Here is a 22,075-nt window from a genome sequence, read left to right on the forward strand (position 1 = left end):
CTGGCTCTGCTCCATAAAGTCCGGAGCAGAGACGCTAGCCAGCTGGGAGCAGCCCAGGCTACGGGGGAGTTCAATCCTTCAGCCGCCCAAGCTCCAAGCTCAGGCGGCCCCGGAGAACTCAACCCCCACCTGGGGGCTCACCCCCTCCTCTTCTCCCGAGGAGGGGGCTTCAAATTCGCCCGAACAGCTGATCGGCGCTGTTTCGGGCGAAAAATCACACAGCTGAGCTGCGGGCAGCCCGGGAAGGCTGTCTCCGGCGCCACGGAGCCACCGGAAGCCAGAAAACCTTCTGAACTTTTGATGCAGTTCATAAGTAACCTCAGGGAGGTCTGTTGTAACACTGAATGGTCACTAAGCGATGTAAGTCAAGGACTACCCGTATTAGCTGTCAGAGCAGAAGTTGTGTTGGCCACAGTGCGAAAAAGAGAGAAAATATTCCTTATCCATTCCTTGAGGTAGACGTTTGCACGCTGCCGGAAAGTTCACGGAAGAGCCAAATGGCATCAAGGTAACTATTTTTAGTGTTTCCCTCATAAATACAAATAGTCCTCAACTTACAACCATTCATTTTGTGACCGTTAACAACGGCACTGAAAAAAAAGTGACTTTTTCACTCATATGACTCTTGCAGCATCCCCATGGCCAGGTGATCAAAACTTGGATATTTGGCCACTGGTTCGCCTTTCGGACGGTCGTAGCGTCCTGGGATCAATTGTGTGCGATCCGCTTTTGCGATCTTCTGACAAGCAAAGTCAAGGGGGGAAGCTAGATCTGCTTAACAACCGTGATTCTAAATGAACAACTGCAGTGATTCATTTAAGAACTGTGGTAAGGAAGAGGGTTAAAATGGGATAAAACTCACTTTAACTGTCTCGCTTAACAACAGAAACTTTGGGCTTAATTGTGGTCATAAGTCGAGGACTATCTGTAATCGGTGCCCAACTGCTCTGCTCAGAATAAAAGTTGTGGGATTTTGGGGGCCTACGTGGACTGCACAATCCCCCTCACCCCAATGAAGGCCGAATGTGGTTGCAGCCTGCATTGGATGAGAACAGGGTTGCACAATGCCACACGTTGCTTCCAAACAAAACTAGGACTGGCCAAAGCGCTCATATTTTGGGGGGGGGGGGAAAACAAAGAAAAACAAATTATCAGCATCTGTGTTATTCGGAATCCTTTGCTCTTAGGCCCTTGTGCTTCCTGGTTGGAAAAAGCCTTTTGTTTCCCCTTTCCTTTTTTTCATTCTTTTGTGGTGACCAGCCTTCTCCAAGTGGAGGCTTTCAGCTCTTCCTATTCCCAGGTTTAGGCTGAGTTGGTGCAAATTGTACGAATTGGGCCAAGGGAATTCAGTTTAAAGCAGCTTGCTGGAATCTGCACTTAGTCAAGTGGTCCTTAACTTGTAACTCACCATTAGTTTAGTGACTATTCAGACGGCACTTAAAAAAGTGAACTACAACTGCCACAGCATCCTGACGGTTATGTGGTCAAAATTTGGGCACTTGGCATACATTTATGACAGTTTCACTGACCCGGAGTCGTAATCATTGCCATTTGTGACTTCCTAACCAGCTTCTGACAAGCCAAGTCAATGAGGGAAGCAGGATTCATTTAAAAATGTGTGATTCAGTTAATAAAATAACTGCAGCCATTTGATTAACAGCCATTGCAAACAGTCCCTAAAATATGCAGTGGTTCGCTTAAAAACGGTCTTGTTTAGCCATGGAAATTCTTGTCCCATGGTCAGAATCCGAGGACTAACTCTATTGTTCCCCTACAATAGTGTTTCTCAACCTCAGAAACATTAAGTTGTATTATTTTCAACTCCCAGAATTCCCCAGCAGCATGCTGGCTGGTGAATTCTGGGAGTGAAATCCACAATGGCTCTCCTCATTCTTAATTTATTTTTGAAAACTCCTGAAAATTTAATTATTTCAGAGAGATGGGGTGATGGACTGTTGCCATTTTATTTCTAACTTTAACTTCTATGATAATGAGAGTGGTTTTTATTTTTTTTAATGTTGTATATAGTTCCTACGGATGACTGTGGGGTTTTAAAATTATACCATGAATATTTTCCACGTATTCTTTTCATTCTATGAAAGCCACCAAGAATCTCATGGGTCACAACGGGATATAAATACGCTTAATAAATCAATCAATAAAAAGGCCTATGCAGGATGGCTTACCCCAGGCATATATTCCACAAAGATGGACAGTTTCCTCTCCTCCGGATCGCGGAGACATCCATAATATTGTACTATTCTCTCGTGACGGAGGGTTTTAAGCAGCTGGATCTCACATTCCAAGGCATTCACTTCCTGAAATAAATCCAAATTGATTACTGAATGAAAAGCAGATTGGTAGATACAGCCAAATCCAATACAGCGAACGGATGGATCTAGCAATAAAATTTAACTTCTTTGTGGTTTCCCAGTCCCAACCTTGCAAGGAATAAGCAACGAGTGAATTGATATGGATTTTCTTTTTTTTCTAGGCTGATTAAGAGAAGGACACACATTTGCAATCATTTTGTCCCACGGGTGCAAAGCGTCGCCCAGAAGTGTGAACTCAACCACTCTGCACCTAAATGAAGCCAACACCTTTCTCTTTTCAATGGTGGCCTCTAAGAAGAAGCTCAGAAGAAGCGTGAAGATAAGGATGGAAAGATTTGGCAATACAGGTAGTCCTCAGTTTATGACCACAATGGAGTCCCAAAGTATCTTTTGCTAAGCAAGACAAGTGAGTTTTGCCCCATTTTACAACCTTTCTTGCCACAGTTGTTAAGTGAGCCATTGCAATTGTTAATTTAGTAACACGGTTGTTAAGCGAATTTGGCTTCCCCACTGACTTTGTCAGAAGGTCACAAAAAGTGATCTCATGACCCTGGGATACCGCAACCGTCATAAATACGAGTCAGTTGCCAAAAATCTGGATTTTGATCACGTGACCGTGGGGGAGGCTGCAACGGTCGTAAGTGTGAGAAATGGTCATAGGTCAGGGTTTTTTTAGTGCTGTTGTAACTTTGAACGGTCATTAAATGAACTGTTGTAAATTGAGGATTTCATGCACCCACAGTGGCGGAACCCTGTTACAAGGTGATGGGAGATAGTTAAAACTGACTTCTTTGATTAGAGAAAATATAATATCTAATATAATATAAATATAAATACATTTATAATATAAATATAAAATATTTATTGTTGACGCGAGCCCCTTTATGGACTACTAAACTGGGGGAAAAAATGAACTTATGATTTTTGGTTTTGCTGATGTATTATAGAAAGAAGAGCTATATTGTAACCATAAAGAGGCAACTTCATAATTGTGTTTTTAACTGCAACGAAGAAAAACAGAAGCTACTACTTTGCATTTTTTTTCTTCCTTCTCTATTTTTCTTTTATTTTTTCCCTCCTTCTTGTGTTATCAGCTTTCTCTTTCATTTCTTTTCCTTACTTTATATTAGTTTTTAATCTTCCTTTTAAAAAAAAACTTTAGTGAAATTTAAAGTGCACGAAGACACGGACCGAGTGTCTTAATGTTTATCCCCAGCCATAGAGTACAATAGACCTCGACTTACAACCGTAGTGGCGCACAACATTTCTGTTGCTAAGCGAGGTACTTGTTAAGTGAGTTCTGTCCCACTTTACGACCTTTTGGCCACAGTTGTTAAATGAATCACTGCAGTTATTAAGGGAATCATGTAGTCATTAAATGAATGAAGGCAAATATACAGGGTATGTCCCAGGACAGGGGTAGGCAACCTTGGCTCTTTTATGACTCGTGGACTTCAACTCCCAGAGTTCCTGAGCCACCATGGCTCAGCATGGCAACCTCTCCCTTTCCCCTCAGCATGGCTGGCTCAGGAATTCTGGGAGTTGAAGTCCACCAGTCATAAAGTGGCCTAGGCCTAGGCCAGGGGTAGGAAACCTTGGCTCTTTTATGACTGGTGGACTTCAACTCCCAGAATTCCTGAGCCAACCATGCTGAGGGGAAAGGGAGAGGTTTCCATGCTGAGCCAGTGCTGTTGTAACTTTGAATGCTCACTAAGCCAATGGTTGTAAATCAAGGAGTAGCTGTATTAAGAGCTACCTTGTTTCCAAAGCCAGCAACATTGCATAGCCTAAGACTAAAGCCACTGACATGTTTAAAAGGGTGGCGTTTTTTGCAAGTACAATCATTCATTCATCTAAGTGACAGTTCAAAGTTACAATGGCATTGAAATAAGTGTCTTTTGCAGCATCTTCATGGTCATGTGATCAAAATGCAGACACATGGTGACAGATGATAGATAGATAGATAGATAGACAGACAGAGAGACAGAGGGAGATAGATAGATAGATAGATAGATAGATAGATAGATAGATAGATAGATATAGAGGTAAGTAAGTAGGTAGGGAGAGAAAGAGAGTGAGATAGGTAGATGATAGAGCTAGTTAAGTAGACAGATAAATATAGGTAGGCAGGGAGAGAGAGAGAGAGAGAGAGAGAGAGAGAGAGAGAGAGAGGGGGGGGGAATCTCCCTTTGCAACTCGGTGAATTTGAACAGGGAACCAACACAGACTTCCAAATTCCTTTTTTTTTAAAATTGCCAGTGAAAAGTGGAAAAGAGCTGGCAAGTTCAAGACTCAGCTCAACTTTTCCAACTATTTACTTATTAAATTAATTATTTACTGCAAACGGTCAAACATTTCCCTCAACATTAATTCACTCCTGAGTTTGTGCCTTAAGCCACTGAGTTGTTTTGTATGGTCCTTGCTTATAGATGATATGGACTCCCAGGGGTTTCTGTCTATTTTTATTTCCTCACGGTAAACAGAACAAAAATTATATAAACATAGCACACAGGTTCTGTCATCTTCTTTTCAGGGTAATAAAACCCAGGAATTAAAATTTAAAGGCACTGACATGTTTAAAAGGGTGGCGTTTTTTGCAAGTACAATCATTCATCTAAGTCAGGGCTGTCAAACTCAATTTCACTGAGGGCCACATCAGCATTGCGGTTGCCCTCAGGGGGCCGGGTGGGTGTGGCCAGGGTGGGTGTGGCCTACGGGGTGGGCATGGCTAGAGTGGGTGTGGCCTACTGGGTGGGTGTGGCCAGCTCTGCATCGTTCGCATCAAGGGTGACTATGGGGTCCTGGGCAGGAGTGGGACAGATCTGAGGGTCTCTGGCAGGAGGAGGGTCTCTGGGCCAGGGCCAAGGCAATGGGGGCCGTTCCCTCACTGTTTCCAGGATGGCTTCACAGACCGCATGAAACCATTTCGCGGGCCGCATCCGGCCCCCGGGCCTTGTGTTTGACATGTCTGATCTAAGTGACAGTTCAAAGTTACAAGGGCATTGAAATAAGTGACTTTTGCAGCACCCTCATGGTCACCTGATCAAAATTCAGACACTTGGCAACTGGCATATAATGGGGCAAAACTTACTTCGCAACTACCTTGCTTAACTGTTTCTTCCTTTGCAATTCAAGCAAACCAATGTCCCAAACAAGATGTTACTACAGCTTTAAGTGAGCACCATGCAGAGATGAGGGCTTTTCCAGGAAAGTGACTCCGCTTCTAAACAATATTTGGCCAGTAACATTTCCTGTCTGAATCCAAAAAAATGACAGGAATTGAAACGGAAGAGCTGTGTAACAGCTTTCCTTAATCCAGTGGAACTGCCAAGATTGTAACCTGAATGGTGAGCGTTTTCTAAACCAGCAGAGAGCCCATCTAGGTTGAGAAGAATGAGACCCGAATTTACTGGTCTGATCTGGGGGTGGGTGGATGAGAAGGATATCTTCCTCCCTCGCATAAAATGGCCCGTTAAGCCATCTGTGGTTATTGTGTTGCATAATGACGCCACTGCATTGCTTGAAACTGAATCGCTGGCATCCTTTTGGGTAATAACATCTGGGAGATAGAACGATAGAACAGATAGATAGATAGATAGATAGATAGATAGATAGATAGATAGATAGATAGACAGAAAGACAGACAGACGGATGATAGAAAGATGGATATATAGATAGAAGGATGGATGGATGGTTACATAGACAGACAGATAGATAAGTAGGTAGGTAGAGACAGACAGATAGATAGAGAGAGAGACAGAGATAGGTAGATGATAGAGATAGAGAGATAGTCAAGTAGACAGACACATAGATAAGTGGTAGGTAGGGATAGATAGATAGATAGATAGATAGATAGATAGATAGATAGATAGATAGATAGACAGACAGACAGACAGAGCTAGGCAGGCAAGCAGAGAGAGAGAGAAGGAGAGGGATAGATAGATAGATAGATAGATAGAAGGGATGCGGTGGCTCAGTGGGTTAGGACGCTGAGCTTGTTGATCAGAAGGTCGGCAGTTTGGCGGGTTGAATCCCGAGTGCCGCGTAACAGAGTGAGCGCCTGTTACTCGCCCCGGCTTCTGCCAACCTAGCAGTTCGAAAGCACGTAAAAATGCAAGTAGAAAAATAGGGACCACTACGGTGGGAAGGTAACAGCGTTCCGTGCGCCTTTGGCGTCTAGTCATGCCGGCCACATGACCACGGAGACGTCCTCGGACAAGCGCTGGCTCTTCGGCTTTGAAACGGAGATGAGCACCGGCCCCTAGAGTCGGAAACGACTAGCACGCATGTGCGGGGGAACCTTTACCTTTTAGATAGAGAGAGATAGAGAAAGAAGCAGAAATAGATAAGTTTAGAAATAAATAGAGATACCGGTAGATGATCTATCAATCGATTGATCGATCAGTAGGTAGATAGAGGAAGGAGAGACAGACAGGAAAGGAGAGAGAGAAAGAGAAACAGATGGTCTTAATTTATCACTGTGTTGTAACTTATGATTTATGATGATTGTATTTTAGGATCCATCACCTGTGGCTTGCATGTATGCGGAGAGCTTCTGCACCAGGAGACAAATCCATACACTCACCTTGCTGGTCTCTTGGCTGTCGGGGTCAAACGGCACCTGCTTCACAGACAGCTCCCGTCCAATGTCCACATCGTAGCAAAGGTACACTTCTCCAAAAGCTCCTCGGCCCAAGAGCTTCCCAAGCCTCCAATTCACGGGGGCCTGCAGTGCTGAAAGGAGGTAGAAAGAATAAGATCCTCCTCAAAACTCCAGTCCTCAAACACCCACATCTCTAAGTGTACAAGGATCCCTCACCAATGCTGGGAAAACCCACTTTTTTCCTAGGTGGGATCTACAAGCAGTCCTTGACATACGACCACAATTGAGCCCAAAATTTCTGCTGTTAAGTGAGACATTTGAGTTTTAAGTGAATCACTGCAGTTGACAAGTTAGTCACATGGTGGTTAAGAGAACGCGGCTTCCCCATTGACTTTGCTTGTCAGAAGGTCGCAAAAGGGGATCGCCTGACCTACGGACACGGCAACGGTCATAAATACGAACCAGCTGCCAAGCGTCTGAATTTTGAACACACGGCCATCGGGATGCTGCAGAGTTCGTAACTGTGAAAAGCAGTCCCGAGCCACATTTTTCAGTGCTGCTGTAAGTTTGAATGGTCACTAACCAAAGTGTTGTTAAGGTCGAGGACAACCTGAGGTGATTTCATCAAAATCTGAATGCCACTTAGTACTTCCGGTTTCTAGGCTGTGTAGTTGCTAAAACGCTTCTAAAATACAGGCTGGCATTTAAAGATGGGTCGGATGTCCAGATCAATCAGCAATTTATTCAACTCGATTTCTTTTCTATTACAGGATTTGGGGATTCCCTGGAGAAGTTCAGGGAGCATCAAAGTTCATCCCTGAGCTACAAATATTCTCACCTTGTTCCACACGGGTCCAAAAACATGGAGGAACATTGAGGTAGCCCAGAGAAGTCTTGCAATGAATGTTAGGGAGACGGTGAAGCTTTCACGAGGCAACTGGACTTTTGTTTTTTTCTCTTTGAAGACGTTTCACTTCTCATCCAAGAAGCTTCTTCAGCTCTGACTGGATGGTGGGGAATGGAATCCAGTCAGAGCTGAAGAAGCTTCTTGGGTGAGAAGCGAAACGCCTTCAAAGAAAAACAAGAAAGTCCAGTTGCCTCCTGAGGAAAAAAAAAAGGCACCTTTGGGACAAGCACAACCTGGATAGCTGAGGAGCTCCACAGACTCTCAGCCGTTCAGTTTTTCTTTCAAATTTGCAAGATCAACCATGGAAGATGTCCAACTGACATATTAACTGGGAATTTCTTCAGGGCTTTTTGAGTCAGCGTTAGAAACCCTGCTCTGGTCGCGAAGGGTAGATCTGCTCTTGTGCTGCCCTTGATCATCACCTTGTCTCTGAAAATGGATTCCTCACCATTAAAGGGTGTTTCCCCCCTTCTTCCCAATGCAAATAGTCATCAATTAAGGCCATCAATTCCACACAACGTGTCAGGACCCACCCCAAACCACGTCTTAGGAAGACAAAAACTCTTGGAGTCAGTTCTAGTCCAAAAGGAATTTTTACTAGGACATGCTTGGTTGTGGAAATACAAGACAGGACCTGGTATTGTTTTACAGATTGAAACTTTATAAAGAGTTCCTGGTTCAACCCCACTTCCCTCAACCCCATTTGGTCAGCCCCCATCCTTCTACTTCGTGTCATCCCTTTCGTGGGAAAAAGGGAATGTCGAATCTTTATGGCTATTGCCTTCTTCCTCTCCAGAATTAAAAGAAGACACAGGCCAGATGCCTTCTTCCCTAACCCTCCCTTTTGTTCCCCCAGTTCAAAAGGTTTCCCTTGGTCTTTGAAATAACCTAAGGCAGGCTGAATCCACATGCGCTCCTCCTTCCTCGGGAGATGGCAGAATCCATTGGGGGGGGGGGATAATGTTTTAAACATACATTTATGAATGTGATATAAATGGATTCTGACACAACGTCTACATTATCAGCCCATTTTGATGTTCCTTCTCCGAGTGAAGCCCCAAGGATTCCAAGAGGGCATCGAACATGGCCAACGGAGAAGATTCCCAACCGTAAACATGTACCCATCAGACGCACACTGAAGTGAAGCAACTTACTGTTCCTGGTCTTGGGAGAAGAAGTGCTAAAGCCTTGAAAGATCTTGTCACAATTGTGCCACCACTTGTTGTTCCCTCGTTCCTCGTACCGCAAGGTGATCAGCTTGTTGTCTCCATTGTAGCTCTTGGTTCGGCTGGAAGGCAGAATCTGAAACAGGTTCTCTGGAGGAGCGTAACTTCTGGGGAACGTTCTCCGGCCTTCAAAAGCAATAAAGACAGAACAGAAAAAAACTGAAACCACAAAAGGGCTTCTTTACCTGGTATACAGGTAGTCCTCAGCTTATGACTTCAGTGGAGTTCAAGATTCCTGTTGTTAAATGAGACATCTGTTAAGTGCTTTTGCCCCGTTATACAACCTTTCTTGCTTCAGCTGTTATGTGAATCACTGCAGTTGTTAAATTAGTGACACAGTTGTTAATTCAATCTGGCTTACTGATTGACTTTGCTTGTCTGAAGGTCACAAAAAAGGGATTATATGATCCAGGGTCATTGCCACCGTCATAAATATGAGCCAGTTACCAAGCATTTGAATTTTGATCACATGGCCACGGGGATACTGTGATAAGTCACTTTTTTCAGTGCTGTTGTAACTTTGAACGGTCACTAAATGAATTGTTGTAAGTCAAGGACTACTTATTTATTTATTTATTTATTTTATTTTAATTCCATTTATATCCCGCCCTTCTCCGAAGACTCAGGGCGGCTTACAAGCTTAGCAGTAGCCTTCATTCTATGTATATGCCTGCTTATTAGGGCTTTCACACACACCCCCCTAAGCGGCATTATTACAAAGTCAGCTTATTGCCCCCAACAGTATGGGTCCTCATTTTACCCACCTCAGAAGGATGGAAGGCTGAGTCAACCTTGAGCCTGGTGGGATGCGAACCTGCACTAATTGCAGGCAGCTGGTGTTACTTAAGGAGGCATTAGCCCACTGCTCCATCAAGGCTCTTTACTTAAATATCAGCTGAGCTTCTCCCAAGAGTTTCTTACATTGATGTGCAATGTCCCTCCATGTGTGCGTGGACTGAATGTAGCTTATTTTTTTTAAGATGGTTCTCCTTGAAATTGGATTGGAGTCTTTTGCTTCTGCAAAATTGTCCAGCCCGATTTTATCAGTCATCTGGATTGGTTCTTCTATCTTAATTCCTTAAATTAAATAATCCCATGATTCGTAGAAGAGCTCAAGCAAGGATCCCAATGAAAGCGGTGTGGGGATCCCGATGAAAATTTATTTAATCTCTCCTGAAGCAATTGCATGAAGGCCCCTTTCTCTCCTTCCAGGCTGTGGGAGCGCCAGCCCTGTGGAACCAACTTCCCCTTGAGCTCCAGATGGCCCCGGATCTCCGGTCCTTTCGCCGCGGCCTTAAAACATTTCTTTTCCATCAGGCTGACCTGGACTGATGACAGGGATTTTTAAAACGTTTTTAACTTATTATTGGGGCTGCTAGTTTAATTCTTTTAAAAAAACTTTTGTATTATTGTATTTTTATTGTCGTTAGCTGCCCTGAGTCCTTCGGGAGATAGGGCGGCATATAAGTCCCATAAATAAATAAATAAATAAATAAATAAATAAATAAATAAATAAATAAATAAATAAATAAATAAATAAATAAATAAATAAATAAATAAATTTCTACTAGAACATTTTTGTAACATTCAACAAGGATCAAGGAACGATCTGAAGTTGGTGGAAGTTACTGCTTCCCGATCACTTGAGATTCCCTATTCCATGTCCTGAATTCTGGGATAATAAAAAAAACAGACCCTGGTTTTCTTCCTTCTGCCTTTTATGCTTGTTTGTTTGTTTCCCACCTTTATCATTTTTACAAATAACTCAAGGCAGTGAAGTGAACATATATCAACATCTCCGTCTTCTATTTATCCACCCAACAACAATCCTGTGAGGTAGGATGGGCTGACAGAAGAGTGTCTGGCCCAAGTTAACCCAGTTGTCTTTCCTGGCTAAGGCAAGACTTGAACTCAGGGTCCCTTGCTTTCTAGCCTGTGATTTAACCACTAGAGACTATTTCTATCCCTCTATCACATTTAGATAGGGATGCGGTGGCTCAGTGGGTTAGGATGCTGAGCTTGTCGATCAGAAGGCCGGCAGTTTGGCGGGTCGAATCTCGAGTGCCGCGTAGCAGACTGAGCGCCTGTTACTCGTCCCAGCTTCTGCCAACCTAGCAGTTCGAAAGCACGTAAAAATGCAAGTAGAAAAATAGGGACCACTACGGTGGGAAGGTAACGGCGTTCCGTGCACCTTTGGCGTCTAGTCATGCCGGCCACATGACCACGGAGACGTCCTCGGACAAGCGCCGGCTTTTCGGCTTTGAAACGGAGATGAGCACCGGCCCCTAGAGTCGGAAACGACTAGCACGCATGTGCGGGGGAACCTTTACCTTATCACATTTAGATACTTGATACTCCAAAATTTGTCCTTCACATGAGTTAGACCAGTTCTATAATTTTTCAGCTAACACAGCTCTAAATGGGGAAACTGCTACTGTGAGAAACAGATATACAATGTCTTTCTTTGACAGAGCCGATTTGAGGTTAGCTGTAGAAAAGACACTTTAAAGCAGTGGTGGCGAACCTTTTAGAGACCGAGTGCCCAAACTACAACCGAAAACCCACTTATTTATCGCTGGGTGCCAGGTGGGCGTGGCCCACTGGGTGGGTGTGGCTGTGGTGGTCATGGAAGATTGGGTGAGTGTGGCCAAGGTGGGTGTGGCCACCTCAATGGACACCTGTGGGGGGTGGGCAGGGTTGGGAGAGCTCATGGAGGTCTCTGGCAGATGGGGCGGTAGGCAGGAAACTCATCCTGTGGGTCAGGCGAGGCCAGCGAGCGCATGGGGGCCGACGGTGTCCGTCAGCAGCCACAGCCTGCCGGCCCCTCGACAGGCGCACTCTGGGGCTCCGCAGCCCGTCGCCAGCAGTTCAAAGAAGCCGCCTCCGAGATGGATGGTCCGCCGACAGCTGAGGAGGCGATGCAGTGGGTCATGCCTGGGAAAAGGAGAGCATGCGAGGCCAAGAGGGATGGGATGGGGGGGAAGGGAAACCAGCCGCGCCGGGATGCATTCAGCCACGTGGGACCTCAGCGAATTAGCAGGGGGCTGGTTGAAGAGGAACAGTTTAATTTAATTTAATTTAATTTATTGAATTTATATACCGCCCTTTCCCGAAGGACTCGGGGCGGTTTACAGGGTATAATTTTTAAAACATTAATACAAAAATTAAGACCAATTTAAAAAAGATTAAGCTAAGTCCCTGCAACATGTAAAACCCCAATTAAAACTCAGCCTGAGCCAGAAAGCTCAAAGAGCCAAGTCTTCAGGTCTCAGCGGAATGATCGAAGGTCGGGGGCAGTCCGAAGCTCCGCAGGCAGCTGGTTCCAGAGGGCAGGTGCCCCCACAGAGAAGGCCCTCCCCCTGGGTGTCATCCTGGACCCAAGCCATATAGGGCTTTATAGGTCATCACCAGCACCTTGAATCTCACCCGGAGGGCAACTGGAAGCCAATGCAGCTCGCAGAGCAGAGGTGTTACATGGGAGTAACGGGAAACTCCCATCACAACTCGCGCGGCTGCATTTTGCAGCAGTTGAAGCCTCCGAGTGGTCCTCAAGGGCCTCCTCTGGGCATGGCGCGGGTGCCCACAGAGAGGGCTCTGAGTGCTGCCTCTGGCACCCGTGCCATAGGTTCGCCACCACTGTTTTAAAGGAAGATGGACACAGCTTCTTTACCTTAACAGAATAACAGAGTTGGAAGGGACCTTGGAGGTCCTCTAGTCCAACCCCCTGCTCAGGCAGGGAAAGCCTAACCACCCATTTCAGACAAATGTTGTCCAATCTCTTCTTGGAGCATCCACAACTTCTGGAGGCACAATTTCCCAACATATTGAATTGATGGAGCCAATTATGAGTTCCTTAATTGGAGCTCCTCTGGAGTAACAGGCAGTCCTTAACCTGGAACCGCAACTGGGCTCAACATTTTAGCTGCTAAGCAAGACAGCTGTTCAGGGAGTTTTGACCCATTTTACAACCTTCCTTGCCACAGTTGTTAAGTGAATCACTGCAGTTGTCAAGTTAGTAACATGGTTACACTGAGAATTAAAGAAAAAGAAGAGTATTTTAAGACATGGAACTTATTCTATCAACGGCTGGAGAAAAACGCGATAGAGAGTGAGAACTTAATTGGTATTACTAAACAAAATAAATTAACCCAGACAACACGTTGTCCATGAAGCGCTAAGGAAGTGTAATAACAGAAAATTAATAAAATATTATATATATATATAAAAAATAAGTTGAGGACTGTGGTCATGTTATAGGAAGTTCCTAGACTGGCTAACTAAAAGCTTTTCCCAAAGTGTCTGCAGGGAATGATAAAAAAAGTCAAGGTGATGTTAGCCACCGTGGTGAGACCAAAATTGTTTGGGCCTTTTTTAATTCCTTCCTTCCTTCTCTTTTTCCTCCCTCCCTCCCTTTCTCCCTCCCTCCCTCCCTCTCTTTCTTTCTCTTTTCCTTGTTTTTTCTATCCTTCCTTTCCTCTTGTCTTTCTTTCTTTTTCTTTCTTTTTCTCCCTTCCTTCCTTCCTCTCCTTCCCTTCTCTTTCTTTCTTCCCTCCCTCCCACCCTCCTTCCCTTCCTTCCTTCCTCCCTCCTTTTTCTTTGACTCCCTCTCCCTCTTTCTTTCCTGCCATCTCACCTGCCGCCTTTTCTGAGCAACCCCTGCTTTCTACCATTCAAAAAACAAATAAACCCTCGTTTGAGCAGACTTACCATCATTGTAATCCTTGCGACTCTGAGAGAGATGATACTGCCTCGGAAAAGTGCCGCCTTTCCCTCGGTCACAAAATGGGACATTGAAATCTGTCCAAGAAAGAGGAACGAGGTAAGAAAAGTGAAAAACTTTGGCCGGCTTGACTCCCCCCCCCCCGCAGTGAAATTCAAGATGTCAGGAGCCCCTCCAGATTCTAATCCCAGTTAAAAATTAATGTTCTGTACCAGCCTGCTACCGGCCCTGCAGAAAAGGCAGGGACAACCCTTTTACAAATGGCAAGAGGCTGGAATTACACTTGCCAAATTTATAGCTACAAAAACAGCTATAGACACAAACCAAGAAACAGGAGCTTTAAGAAACATGAACTATCCAAGCGGTTGCTTTCAGCAAACCAGCCCTCCCCACACATTCCCTTTATATAGAGTTCAGGGCGTGGCTTCTCTCTGGCTCCTTCCGAGAAGCCCCATTGCCTTCCTCTGTTTACTCCTAATTGACTGCCTCCTGCGTCGGGCGTCCTTGAACAGGGCCAGCTGTGGGTCATCTTCATCCACGCTGTCAGGCTCACACAGCTGGGTCTCCGTGGTGACCAAGTGGGAGGGGCCTGGCTGAGGGCTCTCATCAGCAAGATCTTCAACCCCCTCAGCAAGGTCTTCAACACCCCCCTCCTCCTCTGAGTCGTCCGACCCAACTGCTGAACCCACAGGCTGACCCTGAATCACAACAGTTAACTTAGAGAAAGAATTAAATAACAGGTGCTCTTTTACAACAGAGTCCCTCCTATTATTTTTACCTATAAAGAAAAGCATTAAAAGAGGATTTTTTAAAAAAAATTACTCCAGCCTACTCGTTTCATCCCTGCAGCCTAGGTTTATTTGAAATGTGTATGTTGCGTACAGGATTTGTGTCTGTAATGTATAGAGATAGTATACATGACAGCCCAAAATATCCGTTGCTTAGCAAGGAAGCTGTTAAGTGAATTTTAGCCCCTTTTGCGCCCTTTTCACCGCAGCTGTTTAGCAAATCACTGCAGCTCCTCAATGAATCATGCAGTCGTTAAACCAATCTGGCTTCCCCCATTGATTTTGCTTGTTGGAAGCCAGCTGGAAACCACATCTCTCTCTCTCTCTCTCTCTCTCTCTCTCTCTCTCTCTCTCACACACACACACACACACACACACACACACACAGAGGGACACTGCAACCGTCACAAATACATGCCAGTGGCCAATCACCCAAATTTTGATCACATGACTGTGAGGATGCTGCAAAAGTCATAAGTGTGATAAACGTTTTTTTTTTCAGTATAGTTAACTTCGTTATAAACAATTTTAAGAGTTACTTATATACTTGCAAAATGAATGGCAGAATCCGCTGTTTTGCCCTGAACTCAAGTTTTTAAAACTGTCAGTTTTTATCTTTTATTATTTTTATAAATAACTCCAGGAAACAAACATACACCATCCTTCTCCTATTTGTTGAGAAACCCTGTGAACTGGGCTGGGCTGAGAAAGTGATTGGTCCAAAGTGCTCCAGCTGGCATTTGTGCCTGAGGCGGGACTAGAACTCACAGGCTCCTGGTGATTGGTCCAAAGTCCCCCAACTGGCATTTGTGCCTGAGGCGGGACTAAAACTCACAGGCTCCTGGTGACTGGTTCAAAGTCCCCCAGCTGGCATTTGTGCCTGAGGCGGGACTAGAACTCACAGGCTCCTGGTGATTGGTTCAAAGTCCCCAGAATGGTGTTTGTGCCTGAGGAAGGACTAGAACTCACAGGCTCCTGGTGATTGGTCCAAAGTCCCCCAACTGGCATTTGTGCCTGAGGCAGGTCTAGAACTCACAGGCTGCTGGTGATTGGTTCAAAGTCCCCAGGATGGTGTTTGTGCCTGACGCAGGACTAGAACTCACAATCCTGGCATTTGTGCCTCCTTAGGGGCTCGTTTTCCTATTGGCGATATCTGCAAAATGAATCTCTTAGCAGCTTCTCCAAGTGACTAAAGAAAATGGAGTAATGGCCCACTTGCTGAAAACAATATTTTTACAAAACAAAAAGAAGGTAAAAGGAATCTTGTTACAGAAAGAAAATATCGCAGCAGCCGGGAGAACTGTTACAAAAGGCTTAAGTTTCGTTTTGTTTCCTTTTGCTGCCTTAGAACAGCCCTGTTTAAGGCCAAGTTATTATCAATCCTCCTCCTCCTTCTCCACATCACTTAACCATCATCGCTTGATCATCATCCTCTCCTAAGACAACTCAGCTGTTTCTCCTTCATGTGCTGTCCTCGCAGCAGAAGATGTCCGACGCAGCCCGTAATGAATGCGAAAGGAAACAGGGGCTGTCGAGCGTGAGCGGGGGGGGGGGGAGGGGCGTTTGGGCCTCAGGCAAAGGAAAGCTTAATGAAGAACTTGAACTCTGCACCCTGGAGGCCTATTAAAAATTCCCCCAAGCCCCACAACTTAAATCTGAAATCAGCTTCAAACATTTGGTACAACACAATATCACTTCCAAGTCAAACTCTTTCTTTCTTTTTCTTCTCCTTCCTTCACTTTTTTTCTCTCTTTCTTTCTCTTCCTTCCTTCCCTCCCCCTTCTCTATTCCCCCTTCCTCTCTTCCTTCTCTTTTCTTTTCTTTTTCTTCTCCTTCCTTCACTTTTTCCTTCCTTCCCCCTTCTCTATCCTTTCTTCCTTCCTTCACTTTTTCTCTTTTCTTTCTCTCTCACTTTCTTTCCTTTCTCTTCCTTCCTTCCCTCCCCCCTTCTCTATCCCCCTTCCTTCTTTCTCTTTTCTTCTTTCTTCTCCGTTCACTTTTTCTCTTTTCTCTTTTCCTTTCTTTCCCCCTTTCTCTATCCCTTCTTCCTTCCTTCCTTTTTTCTTTTACCTTCACTTTCTCTTTCTCACTTTCTTTCTTCTCTTCTTTCCTTTCCTCCCTTCTCTATCCCTCTTCCTTCCTTTCTTTTTTCTTTTCTTTTCTCTTTCTTCTCCTTCCTTCACTTTTTTCTCTTTTTTCTTTCTTCCTTTTCCTTCCTTCCTTTCCTCCCCCTTTCTCTATCCCTTTTCTTTCTTTCTTTCTCTTTCTCTTTCTTTTCTTTTCTTTCTCTCTCTCTCTCTCCTCACACTTACAACACTGTAACTGTCGATTGTTGTCATAAGTCAAGGATTGTTGTGATTCAGGGTCAGCCTGTGGGTTCGGCATTTGGGTCAGACGATTCAGAGGAGGAGGAGGAGGGGGGTGTTGGAGAGCTTGCTGATGAGAGCCCTCAGCCAGGCCTCTCCCACCTGGTCACGACGCAGACCCAGCTGTGTGAGCCTGACAGCGTGGATGAAGATGACCCACAGCTGGCCCTGTTCAAGGACGCCCGACGCAGGAGGCAGTCAATCAGGAGTAAACAGAGGAAGGCAATGGGGCACCTCGGAAGGAGGCAGAGAGAAGCCACGCCCTGAACTGTATAAAAGGGGAATGCGTGGGAGGGCTGGTTTGCTGAAGGCAACCGCTTGAATAGTTCCTGTTTCATGGTTCGTGTTTGCTCTCTTTGCTCTCTTTGCTCTGTTTATGTTTTTATGTTAATAAATTTGGCGGGCTTAGTTCCAGCCTCTTGCCTTCTTGTAAAAGGGGTTGTCCCTGCCTTATCTGCAGGGCCGGTAGCAGGCTGGTACAGAACAAGGATTATCTGCACATCAATCTTGGTTGAAGTCAACAACATTGTCTTATGCAGTAAGTATTGCACAGTACTAATTATTTTGTAATAATACAATAAAATTATACAACATTTACACAATCCAACATTCTTACCCAGACATTCCAAGCTGCCCTTGGCTTCTCTTTTCCTTCTTGAAGCTGGGTTTTTGCTGAAAGACGGGCTGCACAAAGATCGAATTAGATTTAGCGAGCTATGCTCAACCTTTAACATTGCTCATTCTTTTATCTGCACACTACTACCCTCCATTACTCAAGACTAAAAATCTTAGCAATGCACAACATTTTAAATTCCTGCATAAATTTTAAACTGAGCAATGCCTATCTCTCCCTATAAAAATGTGAGGCATCTTGCACTAATAAACACACACCAGGGAATGATACATTACGGACGACTTAAATCCCAAAAGTGCTTTTTCTAAAAGGCAACTGGAAATTCTTGGGTTTTGTTTTCCTTGCAAACATTTCGCTTCTCATCCAAGAAGCTTCTTTAGTTCTTAGTTGAGAAGTGAAACGTCTCCCAAGGAAAAACCAACGAAGTCCTTTGGGACAACCCTGACCTGGGTGACTGAGAATCTTCATACCAGGGGTAGGCAGCCTTGGCTCTTTTATGACTTATGGACTTTAACTCCCAGAATTCCTGAGCCAGCATGGGGAACTATGGCCCCTTCATGACTCATGGACTTCAACTCCCAGAATTCCTGAGCCAGCATGGCTCAGCTTGGAAACCTCTCCCTTTCCCGTCAGCAAGGCTGGCTCAGGAATTCTGGGAATTGAAGTCCACAAGTCATAAAGCGGCCTAGGCCTAGGCCAGGGGTAGGCAGCCTTGGCTCTTTTATGACTCGTGGACTTCAACTCCCAGAATTCCTGAGCCAGCATGACTCAGCTTGGAAACCTCTCCCTTTCCCGTCAGCAGGGCTGGCTCAGGAATTCTGGGAATTGAAGTCCACGAGTCATAAAGTGGCCTAGGCCTAGGCCAGGGGTAGGCAGCCTTGGCTTTTTTATGACTCGTGGACTTCAGCTCCCAGAATTCCTGAGCCAGCATGGCTCAGCTTGGAAACCTTATCCTTTTCCCTCAGCATGGCTGGCTCAGGAATTCTGGGAGTTGAAGTCCACGAGACATGAAGGGGCCAAGGTTGCCTACCCCTGCCATAGGCTGATGACCTATGCCCCTTAAAAATCAATAGAGGTAGTCCTTGACTTACAACAGTTAGTGACTGTTTGAAGTTTCAATGGCACTGAAGAGTGACTTGTGACTACTTGTCACACTTACAACCATTACTGCCTCTTCATGGTCATGTGACTAAAATCCGGATGCTTGGCAACTGGCTTGCATTTCGGACCTTTGCTGTGTCACGTGATCTCCTTTTGCGACCTTCTGACAAGCAATGGGGGAAGCCAGATTCACTTAACAACCGTGTTACTAATTTAACTGCAGTGATTCATTTAACAACTCTGGCAAGAACGGTCATAGAGTGGGGCAGAACTCACATAACAACTTAGCAACAGAAATTTTGGGCTCAGTTGTGATCGTAAGTCGAGGACTACCTGTAGTTTTTCATTCTTTATACTTAATAATTATTCATTTAACTGAAGAGCCTTCTCAGAGAAATCAAATAGACAGTAAAGATGCCAGCGAGTCACTCCAGGGGGGATATTCTGGAAGCCTGGACACCATGCCTGAGAAGGACCGCCCCAATATCTAGTGGCCACCCCAAAAGGTTGTTCTGAAGATGCCCCCAAGGAACAACAAAGAAGATATGGAAATAGTTAAGCTTAGAATAGAATAATAACAACTTTATTGTCACTTTAAATGTACATTAATCAGCATACATTAAATGAGATTTTTTTCTTTCTGCTTCTTACCTGTCTATGGATTGGTCCAGGGACTGGCAACTGCTTGAAAGCGAATTGCTTGGGCTGATAAATGGGTCCAACAACTTTGAGAGAAAACAGAAGAGCAATAAAAATGAGGGTTTTGGAATACATTTGAAATCACCTCAGGCACATCCATTTAAGCACGCGTTATGCCAGCCAAGCAGAATATAACAGAAGGGGACTTAAGATTAAGGAGATTCCCAGGGATCTCCACGGGGCAAAATCAAGTGGCCCGATCCCATTTTTAATTCTGCCACCTCAGAGTCAAAGACTTCTGGGATCCGATTCTCTTTTCTGAGCTTTTCAAGGCAACTTACATTTTGATCCATCATTTCGGGGATAAATTCTCCTTCGCTGTTGATGCTGGTATATGATCCCTGACGGGCGATCTGCTGCTGTTCTTCAGGGACACTCCCAGGAGGTGGAGAACTCCGGCCGGTGTGCAGAGATCCTGCAAAACAGGCAGTCGTCATCCTGGGGGAAACTGAGATTGTGGGTCTGAACCACAGGGAAGGAAGGGTGGCTTTAAAAGGTCTGGCAACCTAGTCTCTGAGCGAGGGGTGTTGGGCATGAAGGAAAGTAAAAGAATTAGGAGAAAGCAGAACACTGAATACAGAATAACACAGATGGGAAAAACTTTGGGAAATTTTCTAGTCCAACTCCTGCTCGACCACTTCACACAAATGATTGTCCAGTCTCTTCTTAAAAACCTCCAGTGTTGGAGCACCCACAACTTCTGAAGGAAACCTGTTCCACTGGTTAATTGTCCTCACTGTTAGGAAGTTTCTCCTTAATTCCAGGTTGCTTCTCTCCTTGGTTAGTTTCCATCCAATGCGTCTTGTCCTGCCTTCGGGCGCTTTGGAGAATAGCTTGACTGCCTCTTCTTTGGGGCAGCCCCTAAGATATTTATTTATTTATTTATGGGGATATGGGAATGCTATCATTTTTTTATTTTATTTTAATCCCATTTATATCCCACCCTTCTCCGAAGACTCAGGGCGGCTTACAATTTAACTACAAACCAATGTGCTTAGCAATAGCCTTCGTTCTATGTATATGCCTGCTTATTAGGGCTTTCACACACACCCCCAAGCGGCATTATTACAAAGTCAGCTTAATTGCCCCCAACAATTTGGGTCCTCATTTTACCTACCTCGGAAGGATGGAAGGCTGAGTCAACCTTGAGCCTGGTGGGACTCGAACCTGCACTAATTGCAGGCAGCTGGTGTTACTTAAGGAGGCATTAGCCCACTGCTCCACCAAGGAGATTCTGGCTCTTCTTTGCACCGCAAGTGCAGCAATTTGCATGCGCCATGCCAAACGATGATGTTGGATGGACGTAAGAATCTGCCCTCAATGGGAGCAGAGGACTTTGCCCGGCTAAGATTGGCTTCAGTTGGCATCCTACAGATGTTTTGGGCTATAACCTCCTGAAGCTTTCATGCAGAATGACCAAACCCTATGGAGGGTACCAATTTCAGGCAGAAGACCTAGTTTAGAGATATTCCATGCCAAGGAGAACAAGCATGTAAAACATACCGAGGGATGAGCTCACTACTAATAACAGAACAGAATAACCGAGTTGAAAGGGAGCTTGGAGGTCTTCTAGTCCAACCCCTTGCTCAAGTAGAAGACCCTATGCTTTTTCAGACAAATCTTTGTCCAGTCTCTTCTTGAAAGTCTGCAGTGATGGAGCACCCACAACTTCTGGAGGCAAGTAGTTCCACTGGTTAATTGTTCTCCCGGTCAAGAAATTTCTCCTTAAGCTCCAGCTTGAGTCTCTCCTTGATCCATCATCCACTCCATGCCCATCCTTCTGGCCCAGAACAAAAGTGACCATCCTGACCCATACTGTGGGTCATCTCAACCCTTTTCCTTACACACCCCACTCTAACTCCTTTCTCTTGCGATAGCTACTTCGTAGCTCCTTTTAATCCCTTCTCTTCTTGAGGTGTTCTTCTGTTTAGAAATACAAATTCTCACACCCAACACTGATTGTGGCACACAATTATCATTAACCTCTGGAATCATCATTAACTAGAATCATCACTAACATCTCCCTCCAGCTTTGGCCCAAAATACATACTAGATCCAGCATCTGTCCTCTGATGGACAGGTCCTCTGAAGCATTACAGAGTATAACCCCTATCTCCGGATTGTGTGTGTGTATATGTGTATGTGTATCTATCTATCTATCTATCTATCTATCTATCTATCTATCTATCTATCTATCTATCTATCTATCTGCTTTCCTCAAATATTACAGGGGGTTCTTGACTTGAAACCACAGCTGACATCAGAATTTTCATTGCTAAGTGAGGTGGGTGTTAAGCGAGTGGCCTCCAATTTTATAGCCACAATTGTTAAAACAATTCACTGTGATTGTTCAGTAAATCCCACGGCCGTGAAGCAAATCCACTTTCCCATGGTTGACTTGGGCTTGCTGGAAGCCAGCGAAGAAGGTCACAAAAGGCAGTCACACAACCTTGCCCTGCGACAACTCTTGTAAATACATGCCAGCTGCCACGTGCCCGCATTTTGGTTGTGCGACCATGAAGGTGCTGAAATAGTTGTTAAGCGCCAGATTTGCTGGTGAGTCACTTTTTCACTGCACAGCTGCTAATTGAATCGTTCGTTATAAGTCAAGGACAAGCTGTATCAGCCTTCAAAACTAGAATAAGCTGAGCACCTATCAACATTCCTCAATTTCCCATTCTGCCTCTAGATCAGGGGT

The 22,075-nt window shown here is 44.8% G+C and overlaps 1 protein-coding gene across 1 annotated transcript in view; it reads right to left on the reverse strand.

Moving 5' to 3' along the window:
• The window catches only part of LOC310648880 (mitogen-activated protein kinase kinase kinase 3-like), a 111,389-nt gene that overhangs the window by 8,567 nt on the left and 80,747 nt on the right, over window positions 1-22,075 (reverse strand). Inside the window, exons 8-14 of the mRNA XM_083376987.1 lie at window positions 19,659-19,792; window positions 19,330-19,403; window positions 17,560-17,627; window positions 13,777-13,866; window positions 8,998-9,195; window positions 6,919-7,067; window positions 2,187-2,318 (exon numbers count right to left, since the gene is read on the reverse strand). Of these exons, the coding sequence (XP_083233113.1) occupies window positions 2,187-2,318; window positions 6,919-7,067; window positions 8,998-9,195; window positions 13,777-13,866; window positions 17,560-17,627; window positions 19,330-19,403; window positions 19,659-19,792 (845 nt within the window). The remainder of the gene's footprint in view (window positions 1-2,186; window positions 2,319-6,918; window positions 7,068-8,997; window positions 9,196-13,776; window positions 13,867-17,559; window positions 17,628-19,329; window positions 19,404-19,658; window positions 19,793-22,075) is intronic.

Source organism: Vipera ursinii (assembly GCF_947247035.1).
Source record: "Vipera ursinii genome assembly, chromosome: Z".
NCBI lineage: Eukaryota > Metazoa > Chordata > Lepidosauria > Squamata > Viperidae > Vipera > Vipera ursinii.